The sequence below is a fragment of the Equus caballus genome, chromosome 23 (assembly GCF_041296265.1).
Source record: "Equus caballus isolate H_3958 breed thoroughbred chromosome 23, TB-T2T, whole genome shotgun sequence".
NCBI lineage: Eukaryota > Metazoa > Chordata > Mammalia > Perissodactyla > Equidae > Equus > Equus caballus.
The window spans coordinates 33,394,785-33,415,663 of NC_091706.1; the positions used below are offsets into that span (position 1 = coordinate 33,394,785).

At 43.7% G+C, this 20,879-nt stretch overlaps 1 protein-coding gene and 1 long non-coding RNA gene across 17 annotated transcripts in view; one reads left to right on the forward strand and one right to left on the reverse strand.

The window, feature by feature from the left end:
- The window catches only part of TRPM3 (transient receptor potential cation channel subfamily M member 3), a 502,456-nt gene that overhangs the window by 420,373 nt on the left and 61,204 nt on the right, over positions 1 to 20,879 (forward strand). For all 16 annotated transcript variants that reach the window (XM_070248626.1, XM_070248627.1, XM_070248632.1 and 13 more), the window contains 6 exons: positions 2,345 to 2,374; positions 3,160 to 3,449; positions 4,090 to 4,318; positions 6,583 to 6,750; positions 11,407 to 11,547; positions 17,963 to 18,091. In XM_070248626.1, the coding sequence (XP_070104727.1) occupies positions 2,345 to 2,374; positions 3,160 to 3,449; positions 4,090 to 4,318; positions 6,583 to 6,750; positions 11,407 to 11,547; positions 17,963 to 18,091 (987 nt within the window). The remainder of the gene's footprint in view (positions 1 to 2,344; positions 2,375 to 3,159; positions 3,450 to 4,089; positions 4,319 to 6,582; positions 6,751 to 11,406; positions 11,548 to 17,962; positions 18,092 to 20,879) is intronic.
- Positions 23 to 20,879, reverse strand: part of LOC138920408 (uncharacterized) — a 76,760-nt gene continuing 55,903 nt past the window's right edge. The window contains exons 4-5 of the long non-coding RNA XR_011431536.1: positions 17,874 to 18,066; positions 23 to 2,860 (exon numbers count right to left, since the gene is read on the reverse strand). This is a non-coding gene — a long non-coding RNA (uncharacterized lncRNA). The remainder of the gene's footprint in view (positions 2,861 to 17,873; positions 18,067 to 20,879) is intronic.

Genomic DNA, 20,879 nt, shown 5'->3' on the forward strand with positions numbered 1-20,879 from the left:
TTATCATATCAGAAATTAAAAATTGACTTTAAAAATATTTATTCGTTTTAAGATAGCCATAAGAAACCCATTACATGTGAACATAAATGTGAAAAATAACTATTTTCAAAAACAAAAATTGAGTAGCAACGTTTTACATTTTTTGCAAATTTCTGTAATGTCTGCTTTAACAGAAGACAGCTAGATTCTCAGGTCTACTTCTGCATTCACCCTTTTGTGAGATGCTGTTTTGGTTGAAGTATACGAAGAAAATCTGACCTCACACAAATATGTGACGAATACGACAAATATATCCAAAAAAAGAAAGGAGTATTCTGATAATCTTTACAGATAGTTGTACATATTATTTTTTGATACTACATCAAAATTCAACAAGTGGGAATTTCTTAAAGATTAGTTGCAATGTGAAATCTGAAACCGCCTCAATGAACTTTTCATACTGTTATATTTTGTTACATTAAAACCATATCTTGCACTTTGTATGGATCTTGTAACATCGTAGATTGTAAAATGCTAGTACATTATTATACTGTACCATACTGGTACATGGTAACATGTTGAGTTATGCATATCTTCCGAATGTTGACACATTTCATTATACAATTTCAAAAACTCACAATCATTATCACCTCCAATCTCAGCAGAAAAGACTTTAAGTACTGAAAAACTGTCAAGATCATGGGGTGGGGGAGGACAAGTTTTCCAAAATTCTAATTTTTGCCTGAAAGTTTGAATTTTGTGATTGGCAACCAATATGGTCAGTTGTTTTCCTTGAAATGACAGTCCCACTTTGTTCATTTCCAATAATGTCTGCCAAGATCCAAGTCTGAATAACCATAACTTGTCTGCCAGTCTTTCCTTCAAGTAGAGTCCTTGAAACAAAGTGGCCATGATTCAATCCAAATGGACACATAAGTGTTTTTCCTCAGGACAACTCATCATAGTTCAGTATGTAACAGAAGTATACGTCCCATTTCATCCCTCAGAATAGTAAAAAGACATTTGTATTATCAAGGGTAGAGATCTAATAAAGTTAATTTTTTAGGCCTCATCAAGGACATTCTTGAGTGAAACTGGCTTTATTTTTGTAAAACTTCAAGTACATAACAGTGAAATCTAATGACAACTAATAAAGTTTGGTACCACTTCCTTCATTCTGACTAAGGCACCCAGAAGTTTTATTCACCATTACTTTTGCACCATTAGTGCAAAAGTTCACACAGTGTCAAAACCAAATAACATCTTAGTATTATTATGAATATGGCTTTGACTTCACAGACCTCCCTGGAAGAGTCGCATGGTCCATGGACCACATTTTGAAAACTGCTGCACTAGCTGGTGGTGGGCATGATTTTTATTTTTAACAAAGCTTATCTTTTGATTATGAAAGTATTTTGTGATGCTAGAACTTTGAAAACACCAAAAAGTATAAATAAGAACACAAAATCACACAAATTTCAACTAATGGTCATTTTAGAAGCTAAAAGAGAAACAAAGAGAGAGAGACAAGGTTCAAGTTACTCCTACTTGAATGGTCAAATAAAATTTGGAGGAACTGTAAGTGCTGTAACCTAACTGTGTACTCAAATAACTTTCAAGATGGCACCCAACCATTCTGTAATACTTAAAACATAGAATTGGAATTCCTGACCCTTGAGATGTAATTTTGTATCTCCCCTTGATAAATATAAGTCAGGGGCTGCAATTTGCTGAGTTACCTTCTCTCTCCGTCTTGATCTGTGCCTGTTTTGCACATTCCCAGCATGACCAATGATGCTGCTGTTACATGCTGACACTTGAGCATTGAGCGCCTTTTGCCACCATCAGCACATACCCCTCTGGCCCCACTCACCTTTGCTCTACTGAGCAGCAACATGGAGAGATGGTCAGTATGAAGCATCTAAACCTGTTTCTAAATAATATCCCAAGTCTCTAGATAATAGAGGTCTTTCAGAGGCTTGAGAAACATCTGATGGTTTGATTGAACGTTTTGCTCACCCAAGTGCTTGATGTCATAGAGAAGTCAGGCAAGCAGGATGGTTCTAGGAAGATGGAAGTAATCTTGGTCCACAAAAGAGATTATAAACCTGCTGGCTCTGCCCTTGGGCAATCTCATTATGCTTCTCCAGTTTCCTAATCCTCTGTGTTTCAGGAAAATCACTAAATCCCTAATTCTCTTAGACTTTCTACAAATACATTGCCCTGTGGGGCTTTGTGTAGTGAAATGAATAGATGTTATGTGGTACAATAGATTTGTTCCATTACTTGTTTAAAACATAGTAGGATTTTTTCTTACCTCTGTAAAGAAAGATCTAACTTTACACATAACATTTTTTTTTAACAGCCCAAAGCCTTGAAGCTGCTGGGAATGGAGGTAAGTGTTTGCTCAAATTCTTAGTGTCAATTATTTATTTTCTTTATTACACATTTTTTAAAAATACATAAAATCACTTCCGTGGTAGGGCTTATACAAGATTATAAAATGAGGAAGTAAAATTTTTCCCAGCGTCACGGGGCAGGTCACTGCAGCTTTGAAAATTCCACCATGAGGTTAAATTAACGTTGCAAACAAGAAAAATAAATCCTATTTGAAATACTAACTAACTTGAAAACCAAGGAAGCGTATAAATTCCAGTCAGTGGAATCTCTTCATGGGTGTTTACAAATGGCGACAGATCCAAAGGCCAGAAATACTTCACCAATGTATCTAATGAGGTGTGCAGAAACTGGAGAGAGGTGATCTGTTTCCCATCTTTGGCTCATGTGGTTATTATCATATATGCAAATGCAAGTATAGGATATCCTTATCCTTTCAAGGAAAAGGGTAGCACTGTCCATCATGAGGTACCAATAACCCAACCTGTACGGAAAAAAAAAAGGACAAAAGTAAAAAGAAAATAGTCCATTAAAAAATATTTTTTTAATTAAAGTACAACACTGACATGTTCCCTTCGGACTGCGGTTATGCATTTATTATAACTTTTTTAACACTTAGGCATATAGGAGCTTGTAAGCTCATTTAGGATAGGAGTTGGAATAGGATAGTTCATTTCTGTATCTGTCTCAGAGCTGGGCCAGTAGTAGACAGGCAATAACTATTTATAAGTTGACGTGATTCATTTCTAACTCCACCTCTGTGTCTTTTCCCTGAAATTACAGGACGATGTTCCCTTGAGGCGAGGAAGAAAGACAACCAAGAAGCGTGAAGAAGAGGTGGACATTGACTTGGATGACCCTGAGATCAACCACTTCCCTTTCCCTTTCCACGAGCTGATGGTATGGGCCGTCCTGATGAAGCGACAGAAGATGGCCCTGTTCTTCTGGCAGCACGGCGAGGAGGCCATGGCCAAGGCCCTGGTGGCCTGCAAGCTCTGTAAAGCCATGGCGCACGAGGCTTCCGAGAATGACATGGTCGATGACATCTCCCAGGAGCTGAACCACAACTCCAGGTTGGCCAGCCCAGCAAATGGGGTGGTCAAGGGCAGAGAAGGGAAGGTGGGCCCCAAGTACTGGAGGGTCTGAGCTACCCAAAACTTTAAGGGAAGGCAGTATCACCCAATGGTACACATAGGGGGTGGACGTGAATAATGAATGTTTACGGGGCAGAGTGCTAGATACAGAGCTACATACAGATACATAGAAGATTTCATTTCATCCTCTCAACTGCCCCAAGAGGTAGGTACTCTTATTACGCATATTTTACAGCGGAAGAGAATGAGGCTCAGAGAACTTCATTCATTCAAGATCACACACTTGCGGTTGACAAGGCTCAGACTGTCACCTTTGAGAAGACTCACTCTAACCATTGATTTATTGGTCAGCCTCCCTATCCATATGCTCGAACTGGGGGCCTTGAGTGCAGGGATCGTACCTTCTTTAACTTACACCCCGGGTTCTAAACACAGTATCTGGCACATAGTAGATGCTTAATGGATGTTTGGCTGGAGGAGTGAATGAACAGACTAGACCCATAAGAAACAACTAGACCACACAGCAACCACCTTTTGTGGCTTGGCCAGTGGGTCCCCACTTTCATCATCTAAGTCTCCAAGAAGGCCAAAAGACAACTCCTCACATTCTCTTTCTCAGGGACTTTGGCCAGCTGGCCGTGGAGCTCCTGGACCAGTCCTACAAGCAGGACGAGCAGCTGGCCATGAAACTGCTGACGTATGAGCTAAAGAACTGGAGCAATGCCACATGCCTGCAGCTCGCTGTGGCTGCCAAGCACCGCGACTTCATTGCACACACGTGCAGCCAGATGTTGCTCACGGACATGTGGATGGGCCGGCTCCGCATGCGCAAGAACTCAGGCCTCAAGGTCAGCGCGCCCAGGAGGACCTGTTGACTATGAGGACCGGAGGGTTGGTTGGTGTCTTCCAAGCCAAATCTATGGTGGTGTTAGGCGTTCTCTTATCTCGAGAGAGTAGTTCTACACCCCAACTGTACATCAGAATCTTCCGTATAGTTTTTTCTTTTTCATGTGGAAGCTAGGGCCTCCCTCAAATTCTGCTAAAAGAATTTCTAGAGATGGCACGTAGACATTTATATTTTTTAGAAGAGTCAAACGTGTTGGTAACACTCAGGTACCATAGGGGCACCATTTGCTCTGGCACAAGCCATCCTGCCCCAGGAGCCAGTTACCTAGGCAACTGTTCACCACCAGGGAAGCCTTAATGCCCTGGCCCTCCTTTGTACTATGTCATGAAGAGACGTTGATGCTTATCAGCTATACTGGAGAAATTTCTTAAACTGAAATAAAAATGAGATAGATTAATATGTAAAGGCATTGCTAGATAATCCTGATCTATTCTCTTTTTTTAATATTTTTATTTATTTCTGTTTTTAAAGATTGGCACCTGAGCTAACAACCTTTACCAGTCTTTTTTTTTCTGCTTTTTCTCCCCAAATCCCCCCAGTACATAGTTGCACATTTTAGTTGTGGGTCCTTCTAGTTGTGGCACTGATCTACTCTTAAGTGAAGAAAAACAAGTCACAAACCAGTGTGTAGAGCCTGAGTCCATTTTTGTCGTGTTTAAGCATGTACATGTAGTTATATCTGTGCAAATTAATTTTTTAAAAAAAAAACAGGAAGGATACACAGTAAATTGCTTGTCGTGGCTACCACTGGGGTTAGAAGGAAAGTAGGACGATGTGTGGCCTTTGCTTTTTTATGTTTTCTTTAATGTTTTGCAAGGAAAACATTAAACCGAAAGAAGTAAAAGAAAGAAAAAATGGGAGGGAGACGGTTAAAAGAAAGTTTTAAAATGCTTGATTCGGGTGACTCTGAGGTCAGGCCAAAGCAGAAGGGCCACCAGACCACAGCAATCGCTGTGGCCACCCTTATTTAACCAGCACCCCTCCACCACTCCACCCTTCTTGTGAGCTCTTGGCCCAAGGTCCCACAAGGGTTCCGTGAAATGGGTCATGGCTGTTGCATAGCTCACTGCTGGTGACTGCCAAGCCAGACTCTCAGCTCAGAGGACAGGGTGTCATGTCCCCTGAAGGCTGCCAGCATGCCACCTGAGCCTTCGCAGGCCTGCCAGGCACCCTGAGTTCAGGGTCACCACTCTCCGTTTTCCCCCAGCTGCTCTCCAGTCTCTGTGGGCATTCAAGCGCAGGCTGCCCCTGCCTCATGGCTTGAGGAGCATTTTTACCTACCCTTCAGGATCTCTCTTAGCCCCTCACCTTGGTGCAGTTTCTTCAAGGAGATTCCGATTCAGATGCCTTGTGCAGCAGAACCATTTTAGGATGGAGGGGAGAGGTGGGAGAAGATTTAGGGAGCACAGGTCAGATGTCAGTATTATGATTCAGAAAAGCTCTTGTTCCCTGGCAAAGGGAGAATGCGATTGCCCTTTCATGAGAAAGGCCCATGTATTTAGTATCATCACATGGAGATTTAAGCACCTCGTGTATGCATGAGAGAAATACAGTGCTGGCCCTCATGGGGCATTTGTGCAGGGGGATTCTCATGGTGAATACAGGCCCACTGGGGTGTGTGTGTGTGTGTGTATGTGTGTGTGCGTGTTTCTGTTGTATAGTAGCAAATGCCATGGGAATGCTCTGAACAGAATAACATGCTTTCCTACGCGGACTTTCTCAAAGTCAACTTAGGATAGTAGTTTTCACAGAAATAACCAGATGACACATAGTCAACTCCACCTGACATTAGCAAATAAATGCCAATGGACGTATGTATGAATTGATTTCACAAAGTCAAGTCCTATCTAATGGCTAAATGGGAATCCAAATTCTTTCCCACTTTTGCCCTGGGTGGATCTTGTTTTCCTCATTTTCCCCCATGCAGATTGAGTGTTAATTGGGTAAAATGCTTTGTTTCTCCAGAATCAGACTGAGCTACTGTGCGTCACTGTTCCCCGATGGCAGAAGTGACCCTCTTAGTACTAATGTGTTTATTCAGATGTGTAGGTCCTCATACAGGGCACACACAACACTCATACACCCACACATACACACACACACATACACATATATGTCACACCCCAGGCCCTCTGATTCTAAGCAACCACCCTAATCTTAATCCTTTAAATGTGATTATTATTATTATCATTATTATTACTTTAGGTAATTCTGGGAATTCTACTTCCTCCTTCAATTCTCAGCTTGGAGTTCAAGAACAAAGACGACATGCCCTATATGACTCAGGCCCAGGAAATCCATCTCCAAGAGAAGGAGCCAGAAGAACCGGAGAAGCCGACGAAGGAAAAAGATGAAGAAGACATGGAACTGACAGTAAGAAAAAACTACCCAGTTACTGTCCACGGGGAGAATCCCTGATCCACTGGTCCCATTGATATGACTTGAGATTCCATAGCTCTCGAGGTCAGCTTCCCACCATGTCCCCTCTATGTGCAAACAACATGGCTATAGGGACTAATCCTATGTGAAACCCTTCAGCCAGGGTTATCAGTGGTGCAAGACAACCCAGTGAAATTCAAAAGGAAGGCGCCGTCAATTTCCCAAACAGGCAGTGCTTTATAAACAACCAGGTGATGTGGCAGTCAGCACACAAAGAAGGAAAGGGACTCTGTGACTTGGGAGCAGCCAGCGTCTCTGAGCTGGAACTGTTCTGCTGATCAGAAGCTAAGCCTTTGTCTGTCTTCGGGGTCAGGCTCACAAATGCAGGACTAATTGAATTTGGAGGTTTGTATGGAAGGCTTTTATTAGCTCTTCCTGGTATAATTATAGAGCATAGCTGCTTTGTTCTGTAGGAGGAATGGGGCAGCTGGGCATGGGACAGCTTCCCGCGACTCCTGCCTGAGCAGCGTGACTGCCACTGGATTGTATCCAAAGTCTAAAAATATCACATGCTGTGAAAGGGACAAATAAGGCTTCATAGCTTTGGAGCCATCAGGCAACAACTCTGCAGGACTTCCTGGATATCCCCCACCCTCCCCACCACCCCGACCAACAACTGTGATGACCCAGAAGAAGCTGTAAGGGGAGAAAACAAAAATTGGTTTTGCTCAGGTGACAAAAGGCCTTTGCATTATTATCCTACTGGGACCACCTTGTGAATTGTTTTTCCTCCAGATAAGCACAATTTCCTTCCAGCAGGCCCTTCCTAGAGATCTGTTTTCAGGCCAGCCCCAGCCCCAAGTACAGCAGGGTATAGCATGGGGCTCTTTCGATGGGTTAATCGTTCACAGCTGTTGACTCACTGAGTTAAAAGCCAATGTTCCCTTTCCATTTCAGGATCCTTATAAAAATCAGCGGAGGAGTCTGCTCCCCTCTATGATAGGACCAGATGACTGTCTTCCCTATAGATCTTACCATCATTTTGGCCTCTGAACCCCTTCAAGGATAGGAAATGATATTTTGATCATTAGCAGAAACAGTGAGAGTGGTAATACCGAATCTTTATTGACTACATCAGCAGAGGGGTAAAGAGTGTGCACTCTGGAGCCAGAATCCTGCCCCATCACCTACTCACTGTGGGACAGTTTCTTAAACTGTAACATGGGAATGATAACATTATTATTATTACTAGCTCACAGGTACACGTAAACTATGTAAAAAGTGTACATATAAACTATGTAGACTAGTGCCTAGCACATGGTAAGCCTTGATAAATGTTTACCAATATTGCTAAATTCTTTACATACATTTACCCATGGAATCCTCATCACAATCCCACAAGGTAGGTACTCTTATTATCCCATTTTACAGATGAGGAAGCTGAGACTCAGAGAGGTTAAATTGCCCAAGGTTACCCAGCTAAGTAGTTGCAAAGTCAGGATTAGAACCCGGGCCTACAGACTCCATTGGCCTCGCTTTTAGCTGATAGGCTAAGGGGTGCAAAGAATTTCTTCCTAGTCTCAAATGGAGGTGCTCAACTGGTTTGGTCCACCATGTAGCAGAGAGAATTGAAAAGTGATGCATGGGCCTCCTGTGCCAAGTATGACATGGCCTTGACGTTGGCATACATCCTAGGAAGGTTCAAGGAAGGATCCTAGGAAGATAGCCAGAAGATGAAGCAATATTCTTTCTGGTTGGGTCTCAAGGAAGAAAATAAAGGAAGCAGTTTCCTTCTCCTGCTCAGTCTAGAGTTTTGAGGACCTGATCCTTCAAAAAGCCATAATGAAAGATGCATCTCTGATCTGAGAGCAAAATCTGCTTCCCAGAGAATAGACTTTGTTCTGGTTTGCTGAGAACCAAATAGAAGATACCACCGTAACATCACTGCCTGAGCTTCTCCTCCACAGGCTGAAACAGCACGGGGAGGAAAGGAAGGAAGAGACTTATAGGCTGGCCAAGTCCGGGTGGGGCAGCACTTGTCTTGAAGGTGGAGCTCCCTTTGACCCTAATGACAAATTCTATCACTGTTGGAGCACTGATCTTGGCTTACCCTTTACAGGATTGGAGAATGCAGCTTGTTGATTCCCCTGCCCTTTTCATAGGGTTGATATTTGAGCTTCTTTGTTAAATATTTCATATCCTCTCTTAGAATGGGACATTTTCCCTTGGCCCTTCCAAAATTATATCAAAATATCAGCCTCAGTTTGCTTCATTTTCGTAGCCTCTTATAGCTGAGTTCACCTCAAAGGATCTTGCCCTGATTTGACATCTGTGTCCAGCCAGCAAAGCTTCTCAGATCCACATTGTGCAGTTTTGTCTGTATTTGACCCTGTTACGTTCTGCTTTAAGGAGTGTAGGCAAAGGAAATGTTTGACTACTGGAAAAAGAAATCAACAAAATCAGCAAGTTAAGCTGCTTAGGTTAGAATTAATAAAATGTCAAAAATGCTTTACTTAAACCCATGAAAGGCAAGCCTTTTAAAAATGCATTCACTTTGGAATGTAGCTGAATAATAAAACCCAATCAGGTTGTTGTGTTTTTGTTTTTCTTTTACCTTCATTGCCAGATAAGTGTCTTGTACTTTACCAGTGAAGTCCCAATATGTCCACAGACCCAGGCGTTGTTATCACTGTTGGAAAAGTCTCTGTCCCTAGAGGTTACCCCAAGATGCCACTCTCCAAGATGCCTCAAACTCTCCAAGCTGCCTTTATTCCTGTCTCATTGTGTCCCCAAATGGTATTATATTATTGAGCATACAAGTAAGCAGAACAGAAGTAGGATAATTATTACATAAATTATAAATTATAGAGGCACAAATGTCGTGTAACTTCAGAGTTTCTTGAGGTCAATGATCAATATTTATAGAATTCTGTCGCTGTCTGGTGTGCTATATCCATCACGAAGATTGACTCAGTCACTGATCAAAGTAAATGCTTAGAGAGGCCAGAGTGTGGCATCTTACCTATTCATTAACTCAAGGTACTTTTCCAGCTAGAGGGTCCATAAAGGAATGGAAGTTACACTTTCCAGAAATCCTGTGGTTACAGGTAAATCATTCATGATTATTACATATTTGAGCAAAGTGGATATTTGAGGCAATGACAAAAATAGTTGTAACTAATGTTTGTATATTTTAGATATGGTGGTTTGAAACCAGAATTATCTAGGGGTTGTCTCTGTTCTCAACTTCAAGATAAACTTAAATTATTTCTATAATTATATCTCTCAACTCTAAACTCATATTCCTAGTGCTTTTTCTTGTCCCAAATCCTTGTCAGTCTCTGAGCAGTTTTAAAGTTTTACTCTGTTCTCACATTTAATAAAAATTGCGTTTTTCCAAACATTATAGAACTAACCTTATCTTAGAACAATATTTAAAGAATTAAAGCCAAGAAATTATGCTGTAATAGACTCCTAATACCACACTTTTTTTTTCTGGTGAGAGATCCCAACTAGATCATTTCAGTCAAGAGTATCTGAGAAAGTCTCAGTTCACATTAGACACTAGCTAATATTTACTGAGCACGTAAGTGCCGGATGCTAATTGGTTTGTAGACCAGCTCTATAGTAGGTGCTATTATTACCCTCAGTTTACAATTAAAGAAACTAAGTCTCAGAGAGGAGACTTGCTCAAGGTGCCATGGATTCTAAGTGTCCAAGTCAGGACTCAGTCGCCCTCTGAGTGACCAAAAGCCCAGGACTCATCACCAATAGGATCTTCAGCCATCTTTGGCACGGGGTTAGGCATCCACTCTGTCAGTTGCTACCCAGACAGGCATGTGCCTGCCTTTTCTCAAATTCTGCCTTTTATGTGATGCTTAATCATTATTGTTGTTGTTGCTGCTGCTTCTGCCATGAATGAGAAGGGAATAATTCCATTCTTAAGGAAATCTCCAGCAGCTTGAGAGATGAGGGCCCTCCAGGTCAGGGCTGACTTCCTACTCCTGTTTGGTTGACTCTCCCATGCAGAGGAAGGCAGTGTACCCAGGAGTTGCCATGAAACTACTACCAGCAGTAATTTGGCTTTTACAGGGTTTGAAATCAGGGAACCACGGCATATGGGGAGATGTTCCTAACCTAATTTATCTCCAGGAACTTCAGATAATTTAACCTCTTGAATACTCATAACCTTTGGATAAATTAGGTATTACTCATCCAATTTTCCTTTGAGATGAGTCATTAGCTTGAGTGGACACAGAATTCAAACTCAGATCTGCCTGTCTCATGACATATATGGGGAGAGAGGGGTGGGAGGAAAGACAGATTCTTGGCCTTCCCAGGCTACGTTCTTTCTCCCTCTCAGAACTCTGAGTATCTTCTATCACTCACATCTTCCAGAGGTCCCAGGATGGAAGAGAAGAGAATGATCAAGAAATATCCCTACAGCCTTCCATCCCAGCAAAGGGTACACAGATTCTAAGAATAACGCAAATGCACACTCAGAGAAGACACAATCTCTAAATCTCTGGGGGTTTTGGACAAAGCTCTTAGGTTCTACGAGCATGCTTTACCTCATCAGTAGAATGAGCACATTGAGCTACAGGCTCTCCAGAGCCCTGCCATGATGTTATCAATTCTCTTCCACTGTAGGCAATGTTGGGACGAAACAATGGGGAATCCTCCAGGAAGAAGGATGAAGAGGAAGTTCAAAGCAGGCACCGGTTAATCCCCCTGGGCAGAAAAATCTATGAATTCTACAATGCACCCATCGTGAAGTTCTGGTTCTACACTGTAAGCATCTTTCCTTTTGTTCTTCCTAATAGATGGCCACAAAGAGCCGATGTCAATTTCTTGTGCGCCTGTGTGGCTGCCTCTGTGAGTCAGAATATAAGGACCATACAGGCTGGAATGAAAGCTCTACGACCTTGCTTTTTCAACAGCTTTGTAAGATTTGTGAGGTAGCTTCCACAGCTTCTACGTTTCTCCTCTGTGCAGAAAATAAAGGAAATGGTAAAAGTGAGAACTAACAGAAATAGAGGTGAGATGAGTATGAGTCTAGTCTAGCAGGAAAATAGATGTCCTTCTATCAAACACTTTCCTGTTCTGGATGGATGAGCACATTCGGTCAGTGTTGCTTCTGTTAGATGCCAGTCCTGGGTCTGGGGGTACTTTTGTGGAGTAAGATCTGAGAAGAGTGTTAGAAGTAACCCCACTAAAGGTGGGTAGCCTAAATGTGTAACTACTCCCAATTTGTAATGTCATCAGACAACCTTTCTTGCTGTGACACAATTCAACATGCAAACCAAAGCAGCAAAAACTACAAGAAGCAAATCCTGGCAAATATTGTTCAGGAAGCACAGCCTGCAAACATTTTCTGCCCACACGATGAAGGATAGTCCCTGAAACAGCCTCCTGATACAGGAGAAGTGGCTCCGCCGTTGGGTTTCTACTTGTACCTTTCAATGATATTTTAACCTTAAGGTGAGCTTTGGCTCAGGACATGCCTGCTTCTCTCCAGCCACAGAGGAACTGTGCCAGATGAAGGATAGCGTGTCTGTATTTTTGGCCCTTCTCTCAACCAGCTACACAGCAGTCACTTGAGTCAGCAACAGGATAATCCGAGTCTGAGATCGAGATGACTCAAATCCCAGATGAGGTGCTTATTGTGAGTCCTGTGTGTTAACAGTTACTGCTGACTTTAGACAAGGCTTTCTCAACCTCAGCACTACTGACATTTTGGGCAGAATAATTCTTTGTAGGGGGGCTGTCCTGTGCATTTTAGCACGTTTGGCCACCTCCCTGACCTCTCTCCAGCAGATGCCAGGAGCACCCTCCACACCCCAAGTATGCCAACCAAAATGTCTCCAGACATTGCCAAATGTCCCCTTGTGGGGCAAAATTGCCACCAGTTAAAACCACTGCTTTAAAGTATGGTCTTGAAAGAGGATGAGAAATTATCAGAAAACAAATATTAGATTTTTTTTTAGTGAAGTAAAAATTCAAATTTATTAATGTTAAAAAAAGAAAAAAAATTCTCTCCCCAAAAAATAACTAAGGTGTGCAAGAATCATTTCTATTTGTATGTTTTGTACAGATATATGCTGTTTTTACCTTGCAGAAAACAACCTTAGTGGTGACAAATGTGGACTTTGGAGTCAGATAACCCACGTAGAAATCCTGTCTGTGCCTCTTAGTGTTATTGTGTGACCTCAAGCAGATTACTTTAGCACTCTGTCTCCAGTTTTCTTAAGATGACTCTAATAATAGGAGTAAGGTTTAGTGAAGAGTAAATGTGTTAAAATAAGTGAAGCACTTAGCACAGTGCTGGAACGTGTAAGCACAATGTAAATGTAACAGTTGTTATTTGTAGGCTAGTCCCATTGCACAGCAATAGTCAGCATTCTCTTCATCCAGCCACCCAACAATAATAAAATATCATTTATTGAACATCGACTGTGAGGCACGGTCTTGGTGCCTTATATAGACTTTCCCTAATCTGACAGATTTATCAACATAATTCTTTTACTGCATTTTACCTCCATGTCTATCCTTTCTCTTCCACTAGACTCCCTCCGTTGTCTCAACCTAGAACAGGGCTTAGCAAACGATAGCCCACGGGCCAAATCCTGCCCATTGACTGTGAGTGTGGCCTGCCAGCTAAGAATGGTTTTTGCATTTTTAAAGAGTTGACATGAAATCAAAGGAAGACTAATTTGTGACCTGTGAAAATTACACGAAATTCACCTTTCAGTGTCCATAAATAATGGTTTATTGGAACACAGCCAAACTCATTCGTTTACCTATATAATCTGGCAGCTTTGGGGCTACAACTGTTGAGTTGATTACTTGTGATAGAGACCGTCTGGCTCACAAAGCCTTAAAAATTAACTCTGTGGCCCTTTACAAGAAACATTTGCAGACTCTTGATCTAGAGCATTAAAGAGACCAGTAGAAGTAGTAGTATCAAGAATTACCTGTCACCTTTAGAATAAACTCACTTCTCTTATCCTTCCAAGGCACCGCTCTTTTTCCCTTGATCTGTGTTCAGTATTAATTTTACTTCCTTAATTCCTCTAGTCCTATTTATTCAGCTGAGGCAATCTGCTAGCCAAGAATGTTTTTAAATCACAAATGCCCTGGCAAGTGGTTCTCAGCCTTGACTACACATTGGAATCCCCTGAGTGCTTTAAAAATAACACTTGGGTTCTAGTTAATCTATATCTTTATCTGTAAAAACAGATACCTGGGTTATATCCCCAGAGATTCTGACGTCATTGGTCTGGGGCACAGCCTGGGCATCAGGATATTTCAAAGTCCCAGGTGGTTATGAGTAGCCAGGTTGAGAACCACTGCCTCAGAGAGAGGACTGAGGTTTTAGCCCAGTATTTCCAAAACTTCCATGATGATGAGGGGTTTTGTTAGAAATGGAAATTCCTGGTCCCATCATAGATGCACTAAATCAAATGTCCAGGGAAGAGCCTGGGCGGCTGTGTTTAACAAGCTTCCCAGGTGAATCTGGTGGTCCAGGAAACGTGGGACACACTGCTTTCCTTGTATAATATGCAGCAGGTTGCGAAGCTGCCTCTTTGAGAAGCAGAGCCCATGTGTCCAGCTCCCTTCTGCACGGCTGGCTGGGTTAGGTCAGCCAACCCATCAGACTGGATGCTCCAGTCGTGTCTGATTGTGTTTACACAACGATTTTCAGAAATCCACATTTATTTATTGACACAGCCCGGGCCTCAAGGAAGTAAAAGGAGATGAGGAGTGCCAGTCTTTTAAATCCCCAGAGATGCTTAACAATAAAATTCAGCTTTAGATCAAAGGTCCCATTTGCTTTTGGTTGTGTGCTTTTCTGTAAGAGTATTTCCCATACTGATTTCCAAAAGTATCCCCTTCTACGCTCCTGAGGTTCCAAAAGGTAGGACACACCTCATTTCCACATAAGCTCACTTCCATATCTTAGTGAGTGTCTGGAGGAGCAGGTTGGCCCCTTTTCTGTTCCAAGAAGAAAGGAGGCAGGAATCCAACTGGCTTCCAGACCCGGTTTGTGAGATAGCCTGTTTCATGTTCCCAACTGGAAAGGATGCCAATTCAAGGTGCAAAGTGGTCCCAGGTCAGAGGACAGGGGGTGTGCTCTGGGCTTCTCCAGCAGTGGCAGACTCCTTCCTCTACTAACGCCACGTGTCCCCTCCACTCTCAAGGGGCCATCGGAAAAGGCCTGGGAAGAAGTGAGGAATGGCAGAGCCCCACCAGGGAGTCACAGGCTTCCAGCAGGCTTTGGGCTTGCATTTCATAGTTAAAGAGTCACACATCTTGGTTAATGGAAAGTTTATAAAAAGAATATATAAGAAAATTAAATACAAATTCTTATATGATTTCCAGTGACTTAAATAGGAATATAAGGTTGTGTTTCTTTTCAAAGTGTTGATATTCTACATGCAGCTTGTTCAAGCTCATAAAATATATATTTGTGAGTATATATATATATATATTCTTTTTTTTTCACACACACACCATTAAAGCATGTTAAGGGAATCTGCAGCAAGGCCCCACGAATGCTGGTGAGTTCTGAGATAAGTTGCTTCCAAGACAGCAGCCAATCTCTGTTTGCCATTTAAACGTGTTTAAAGGCCTATTTTCAGAACCCCGTATTTTGAGATTTGTCCCAAAATATTATATTGTGGCTTGATTATAGAAAGAAAAGATCATGATAGAGTAACTGCAACTTAAAGAACAGGCAGGAGCTGAAAAGGATGACCACAGAGGAAGCATAAGCCATAATGAGGGCAATTTTAAAAAGAAGGAAAGAGGAGAGATATGAATAGTTAACAGGGATCAAAAGGAAGGAAGGACTGAGGTAAGAGGAGAAAGGAGGAATAGAAGTTTCTTGAAAAAAGAGGCGAGTAATAATATTAGCCACCATTCACTGGGCCTCTACCCTGTGTCAGGAGATAGAAACGTGTCTCCCCTCCACTGCCCGATCCTTCCAAAAGTTCTAGAACATCGGTAGCAATCACCTCCATTTCACAGAATGGAGGCCCAGGCAGGTGAAGTGATATACACAAAATGGTACAGCTTGTAAGCACTTGAGGTAGGATTTGAATCCAAGTTTCACTGACTTCTGCGTCTATGTTCCTTCCGTCAAACACCATTCCTTGCACCAAGTACGCTAGACCTGTATTCAGAGGAAACAGGCAGGTGGAGGAGGTGCTTCAGTACTAAAATGCAGAGGTTCGGGAAGAATGGGGGGTGTGTTGCTGGGCCTCCATGTGACAAGAGAGGATAATACTTTGGAATGTTTTGCAATGAACTGGGTAAAATGATAAAAACCAGGGCAGTTAGCAAGATTCATTTCACCCAGAAGCAATGGAATATGATCCAACAAAGAGAAGGAAGCCACCAGGAAGAGAGAAGGATTTCCGGTCAGAAGGAAGCTGAGAGCATATTTTAGAGTTTAACCATTGACGTCCTTCCTCGGTGTTTTGTAATATATGGCACTCACAGGGACTAGACAGTGGATGCCAGGGTGTCAGGGGAAACAGGAATCACAGGAACCAGATGACATTTTAAACAGCTTCCTACGTGATTTCAGGTAGAGTGGACTCTTGCCAGGTGAGGTTTTCACAGTGTGCTAATGATCCTCACCGGGAGGGGTAGGAACTGAGGCATGGATTACAGTGACAGTCCCTGAGAGGATGGGCTTCCAAGAGCAAATCTCTCAGGTGGAGAACGAGCCCTGGGGCCCTCCAGCATCCACAGAACGGCCCTCATGCTCCCATACGTGGTCTCATTGAACTCCGACAAATGTTTGCCCTTCAAGAGATGAGAAATTATATGACTGTGTCAGTAAATGTGTCAACATAATAGGGTCTCAGAAAATACCTTTGACTCATAATAATAATCCATTCATTTTTTGAAAAAAGGAAAGACAGAAAGAGGGTGGTCCCATTAGTAGACAAAGCAGCGTTAATCCGGCTCTGTAGGGCTGCCAGGTCCCCTTTGGATCTCATAGCCAGGCTGCATCTCTCTCCACCTTCTAAGCTGCCTCCAGAGCTCCGGAGTCATACTGTACTTTCCAGAATTCCCAAGGCCTCAATCCTTTTGCCCACACTGTGTCCCATTCTTTGCTATGTGGGCTTTGAAGAGTGGGCATTTGAATAAACTCACTCTTAGTTCCTGCTCATGACCCCTGAGGCTCCTAAAGGCAGCAGGTGCCTTATTCCACTTGAAACCTTGCCTGGGGAAGGTTTGACGTATATGCCATTTCTCCTACGGTGAATTTATTCCCCAGAGGCTCCCGGCCCCTTATGCCAGAAGCTCACCTGCCCTCCTATACTCCACTCATCTAGACATACCTGACTCCTCCAGTGACAGTCACCAAAGCTGAACCCTGAGGAGCTTTCCTGGGACACCCAGCAATTCAGCCAGTTCCATCAGGGTTCAACCTTGGGTACTGGAGCCTCAGGAGGATGAAACCCTGCTCCAAGTCCCAGTGGGCCACGCACACCCATTCCTTTCTATAAATTGCTTTGTCTTCTCTTGTTTTGTTTCCAAGAAGCAGAAACCAGGAGGGAATATCCCAGCCTGGATAGGGCAGGAAGGTGTTATAATGGAAAATAGCCAAACCCTCTCAGGGCACTGCCATGCCAAGCACGTTAAGGTAGGAGAAAAAAAGAAGACGTTAACTGAGAAGAGAATTAAAGCGGGGCTTTGAGATAAAGTCCGGGATATTTTTATGTTGGTTTGACCAATTTACAAGTATAACATGTCATCCTTTCCTTCTCACAGACATTTAATCTACCTGGCATTCATTAGGCAAACATCCATGGTGCTGCCCTAGCTCAAGAACCTGAGGCTCAGGCAGGAGCAAGAGCAGCCTCTGAGAGAAGAGGGTTCCTTTTTAGCCAGGAAGACACGAGAATCTGAGTAATTGCAAAACAAGGTGATGCATCCTGACACATAGGTACCAGCAAAGGACGGGGACCCAGAGACACATGTAAGGGTCAAAAGGAAGATTGCATATCAAATTATTTCAAATATTAGTCTTTTTTTGTTCTTTTGATAGTTTAGAACTTTGAAGTTCATTTCATCAGGAATTCTAAGTCCTGCTTGCTGACCTTGTTCTGTCCTGCAGTGCAGTGGCCTCGCCCAAGGGCAGGACTCCCGGGTCTGAGCAGCCAGGGCACTGTATTGTGTTTCCTTACAGCTGGCATACATCGGATACCTGATGCTCTTCAACTATATCGTGTTGGTGAAGATGGAGCGCTGGCCTTCCACCCAGGAATGGATCGTCATTTCCTATATTTTCACCTTGGGAATAGAAAAGATGAGAGAGGTAATCACTTTCATAAAAGAGAACCTAAAAGAGGACAATGGTTAGTTACATTTGTGGGTGGAAGAGAGAGAGGGACGGTTGGGATCCAAATTAAGCCGGAAAACTGTTTTCTCTAATTCTGCCACAGACATAATGGACTCGGCTTCCAGAGCTGCGGACAAACCTGGGGAGTTTTACAGGGCTGTTTGTCGGGTTTCACTCCATGCCTGCTTAGGATTTAGTCTATTTTCTGCTGACGTAGTTCGTGCCACAAGAAATCCTCCAGTTGTCTTCAGTGCAATTTACACCTCTCTTTCCTCTTCCCAATAAACGTGACTTTTAAAATTTTTTGACTTTTAACTCCCATTGCAATCCCTTACTCTGGGTCTCTTTGGACAGAGTCTACCCATTCCTGGGAATCTCTAGGAGGAGCTGTGCATTTATTCATTAGTTTATTCTCTGGTTTATTCCTACTTATCATTTATTATGCACCTGCTGGGCACCAGCCTCTCCACCAGCCCAAGGCATCACCGGGGTGAACTGAGCATATTTCTCATCCTGCAGATTAAGCGTGTGGCTCCCTCTCTTCTCCTCTCACCCCCATCGCCTCAAAGGAGCCTTCGCAACACCACCCCCATATGACTGACTTGAAGTCAGATCTCGCCTCAGGGGCCCATCAGATTCAGAGCCGCTAAAATGAATGTGCTCAAGCAGCGGTCCACCAGAGGGCTCTGCAGCCCTGCTCAACGCGATCGCGTTCCCAGAGAGAAAAGCCCTCGGGGAAGGCAGGCTTGCGTGCTAGTGCCGTTTCCTCTGCATTTCCCCTTGGAGCCACAGTCAGCAGGAGAAGCCATCTCTGGAAGAATTGTTCCCTGTCAAGTCCACTGCACCCTCAAGAGCTCTGGAACAATCCTACTTATTGTACTACAGTGAGTGGGAAAATATATTGGGCTCCATAGAAAAGAAGATTCCCACGAATCCACAAGTTCACCCTTGCCTTCAATACTAAGACAGGTTAAAAGGCTCTGACCATCTTAGGTTTTAGCTCTAGAATGTTCTCCATAGAAGTAGATAGAGTATATATTAGATGCCATCGTATTGGAATCAAAAAAAAAAATCTCTATATATATTAGGAGCCCTTCTTTTGAGTTTTAAACTGCACCGGGGACATTTAAATTCTAACCAGCGTGCCCCCCTCCTGAGAGTTTGGAGGTGGGTACACTAGCCCCATTTTATAAGGCACTGGATTTTTTTTTTTTAATGGCTGCCTTTCCTTTCCTTGCTCCAACTAGTTGTCCACACTTAGGTCTTCCCATTCACAGTGCCTTCTACTTCCTGACCACTGTTGTGGATTTCCAGTTTGCAAAGTGAAAAACAGTCATAAATTTGCTTTGGTCTTTGTGCAGCTCTCTGAGAACAGAGGCCGGCTACCACTAAGGGCACTGTTGCTGGGAAGCACCAGCTCGCTCTTGTGACTGAATGCCCAGATGCATATTCCTTCCCCATGATACGCAGAAAAGGGAAAGACTTGAGCAGGGAGATTGGAATCTCTCCAGGGACTGGAGAAGACAGGGAGCAGTCTGTACTCCACAGACTGTTCTGGAAGAGGCTGCCAAGCAGGCAGGCTGCCAGGAACCTCAAGGCCTGGATATCCATTTCTCCTGAGGCGGCATAGAATAGCCGGGAGGGCAGGGCTCTGGAGGCTGGGGTCAGCAGGGGGTCACCGAAGAGTCTTCCCTTCTGAGGAAGCCGTGGGGAGGGAGAGAGGCACTGACCACTTAGTGTCTGACCTTTTCCTCTTCGGCCACCCCCTCACTCCCCCCCCACCCCTGGGCTCTGAACCCATTAAAGAAATGTTCAACCCCCTCGGAGAGGAGGACCCCACAGGGACTGCCTTCGTGTCTCCTTCAGGATCTCAGACGCAAGATCCTGGAAACATGGAAAAGTTTGTGGGCTTCCGTGCCTTCCCAGGGTTATACAAGGAGGTCTTTGTGGTTTCGCATGCCGCCCTCCCGTTCCCAGCACCGCATACTTCTGCATGTAGTCACCAAAACAAGGCTCGGTAATCCCTTAATCGCATGGAACGGTTTACAACAGCACGTTGTAGACGTTATCTCATGTGGGGCCTCCTCCCTACCACTCTGGGAGGTAAATGGTGCGGCTGTTATGACGTCCCCACTTTACAGGTATGGGCATTGGGACTCAAGGATTGAGCAATTTTCCATAACCCACAGCTGAAAAGGAGAGCTGGGACTTAAACCTGACTGATCCGCCTCTGGGCCCCCCTCTCTTCCCACAGCCCGGGTGGGTTCCAGGCTGTGATGCTCCTCATAGGCCCCAGGAGCCTAGAGAGGAGCCGGGGGGGCTGACTGGAGAAGGGAAGGGGCCCAGGGTGGGGACTCCACTTTTCACTCCTGCTTCGCCCCGAACCACTCTGCTTTTCTCTCTTTTTTTGTGTCGAGATTTCACAAAAATGTTTTCACTATTTGGAAAACATTGTACTAAAAACCTCTGTGTCTAACAGTTTTAGGAAAGTGTGGGCAAAGGATTAGAGAAACTCTGAAGTATTTCCCATCCCCCTGGGGGCACGTGCACACACACACACACGCATGCACAGACACACACACGCACAGACACACACACGCACAGATTGTTGCCTAGGTAAGGCAGAGCCGGGGCTCAGAAGCCATCAGGATAACAGCAGCTGCGGGAATTCCTGATGGGTTGGACAGTGGCTCTCAACCTGTGGTCACCAGCATGACCTGGGAGCTTGTTAGAAGTGTCACTCCTCAAGCCCCACACTAGGCAT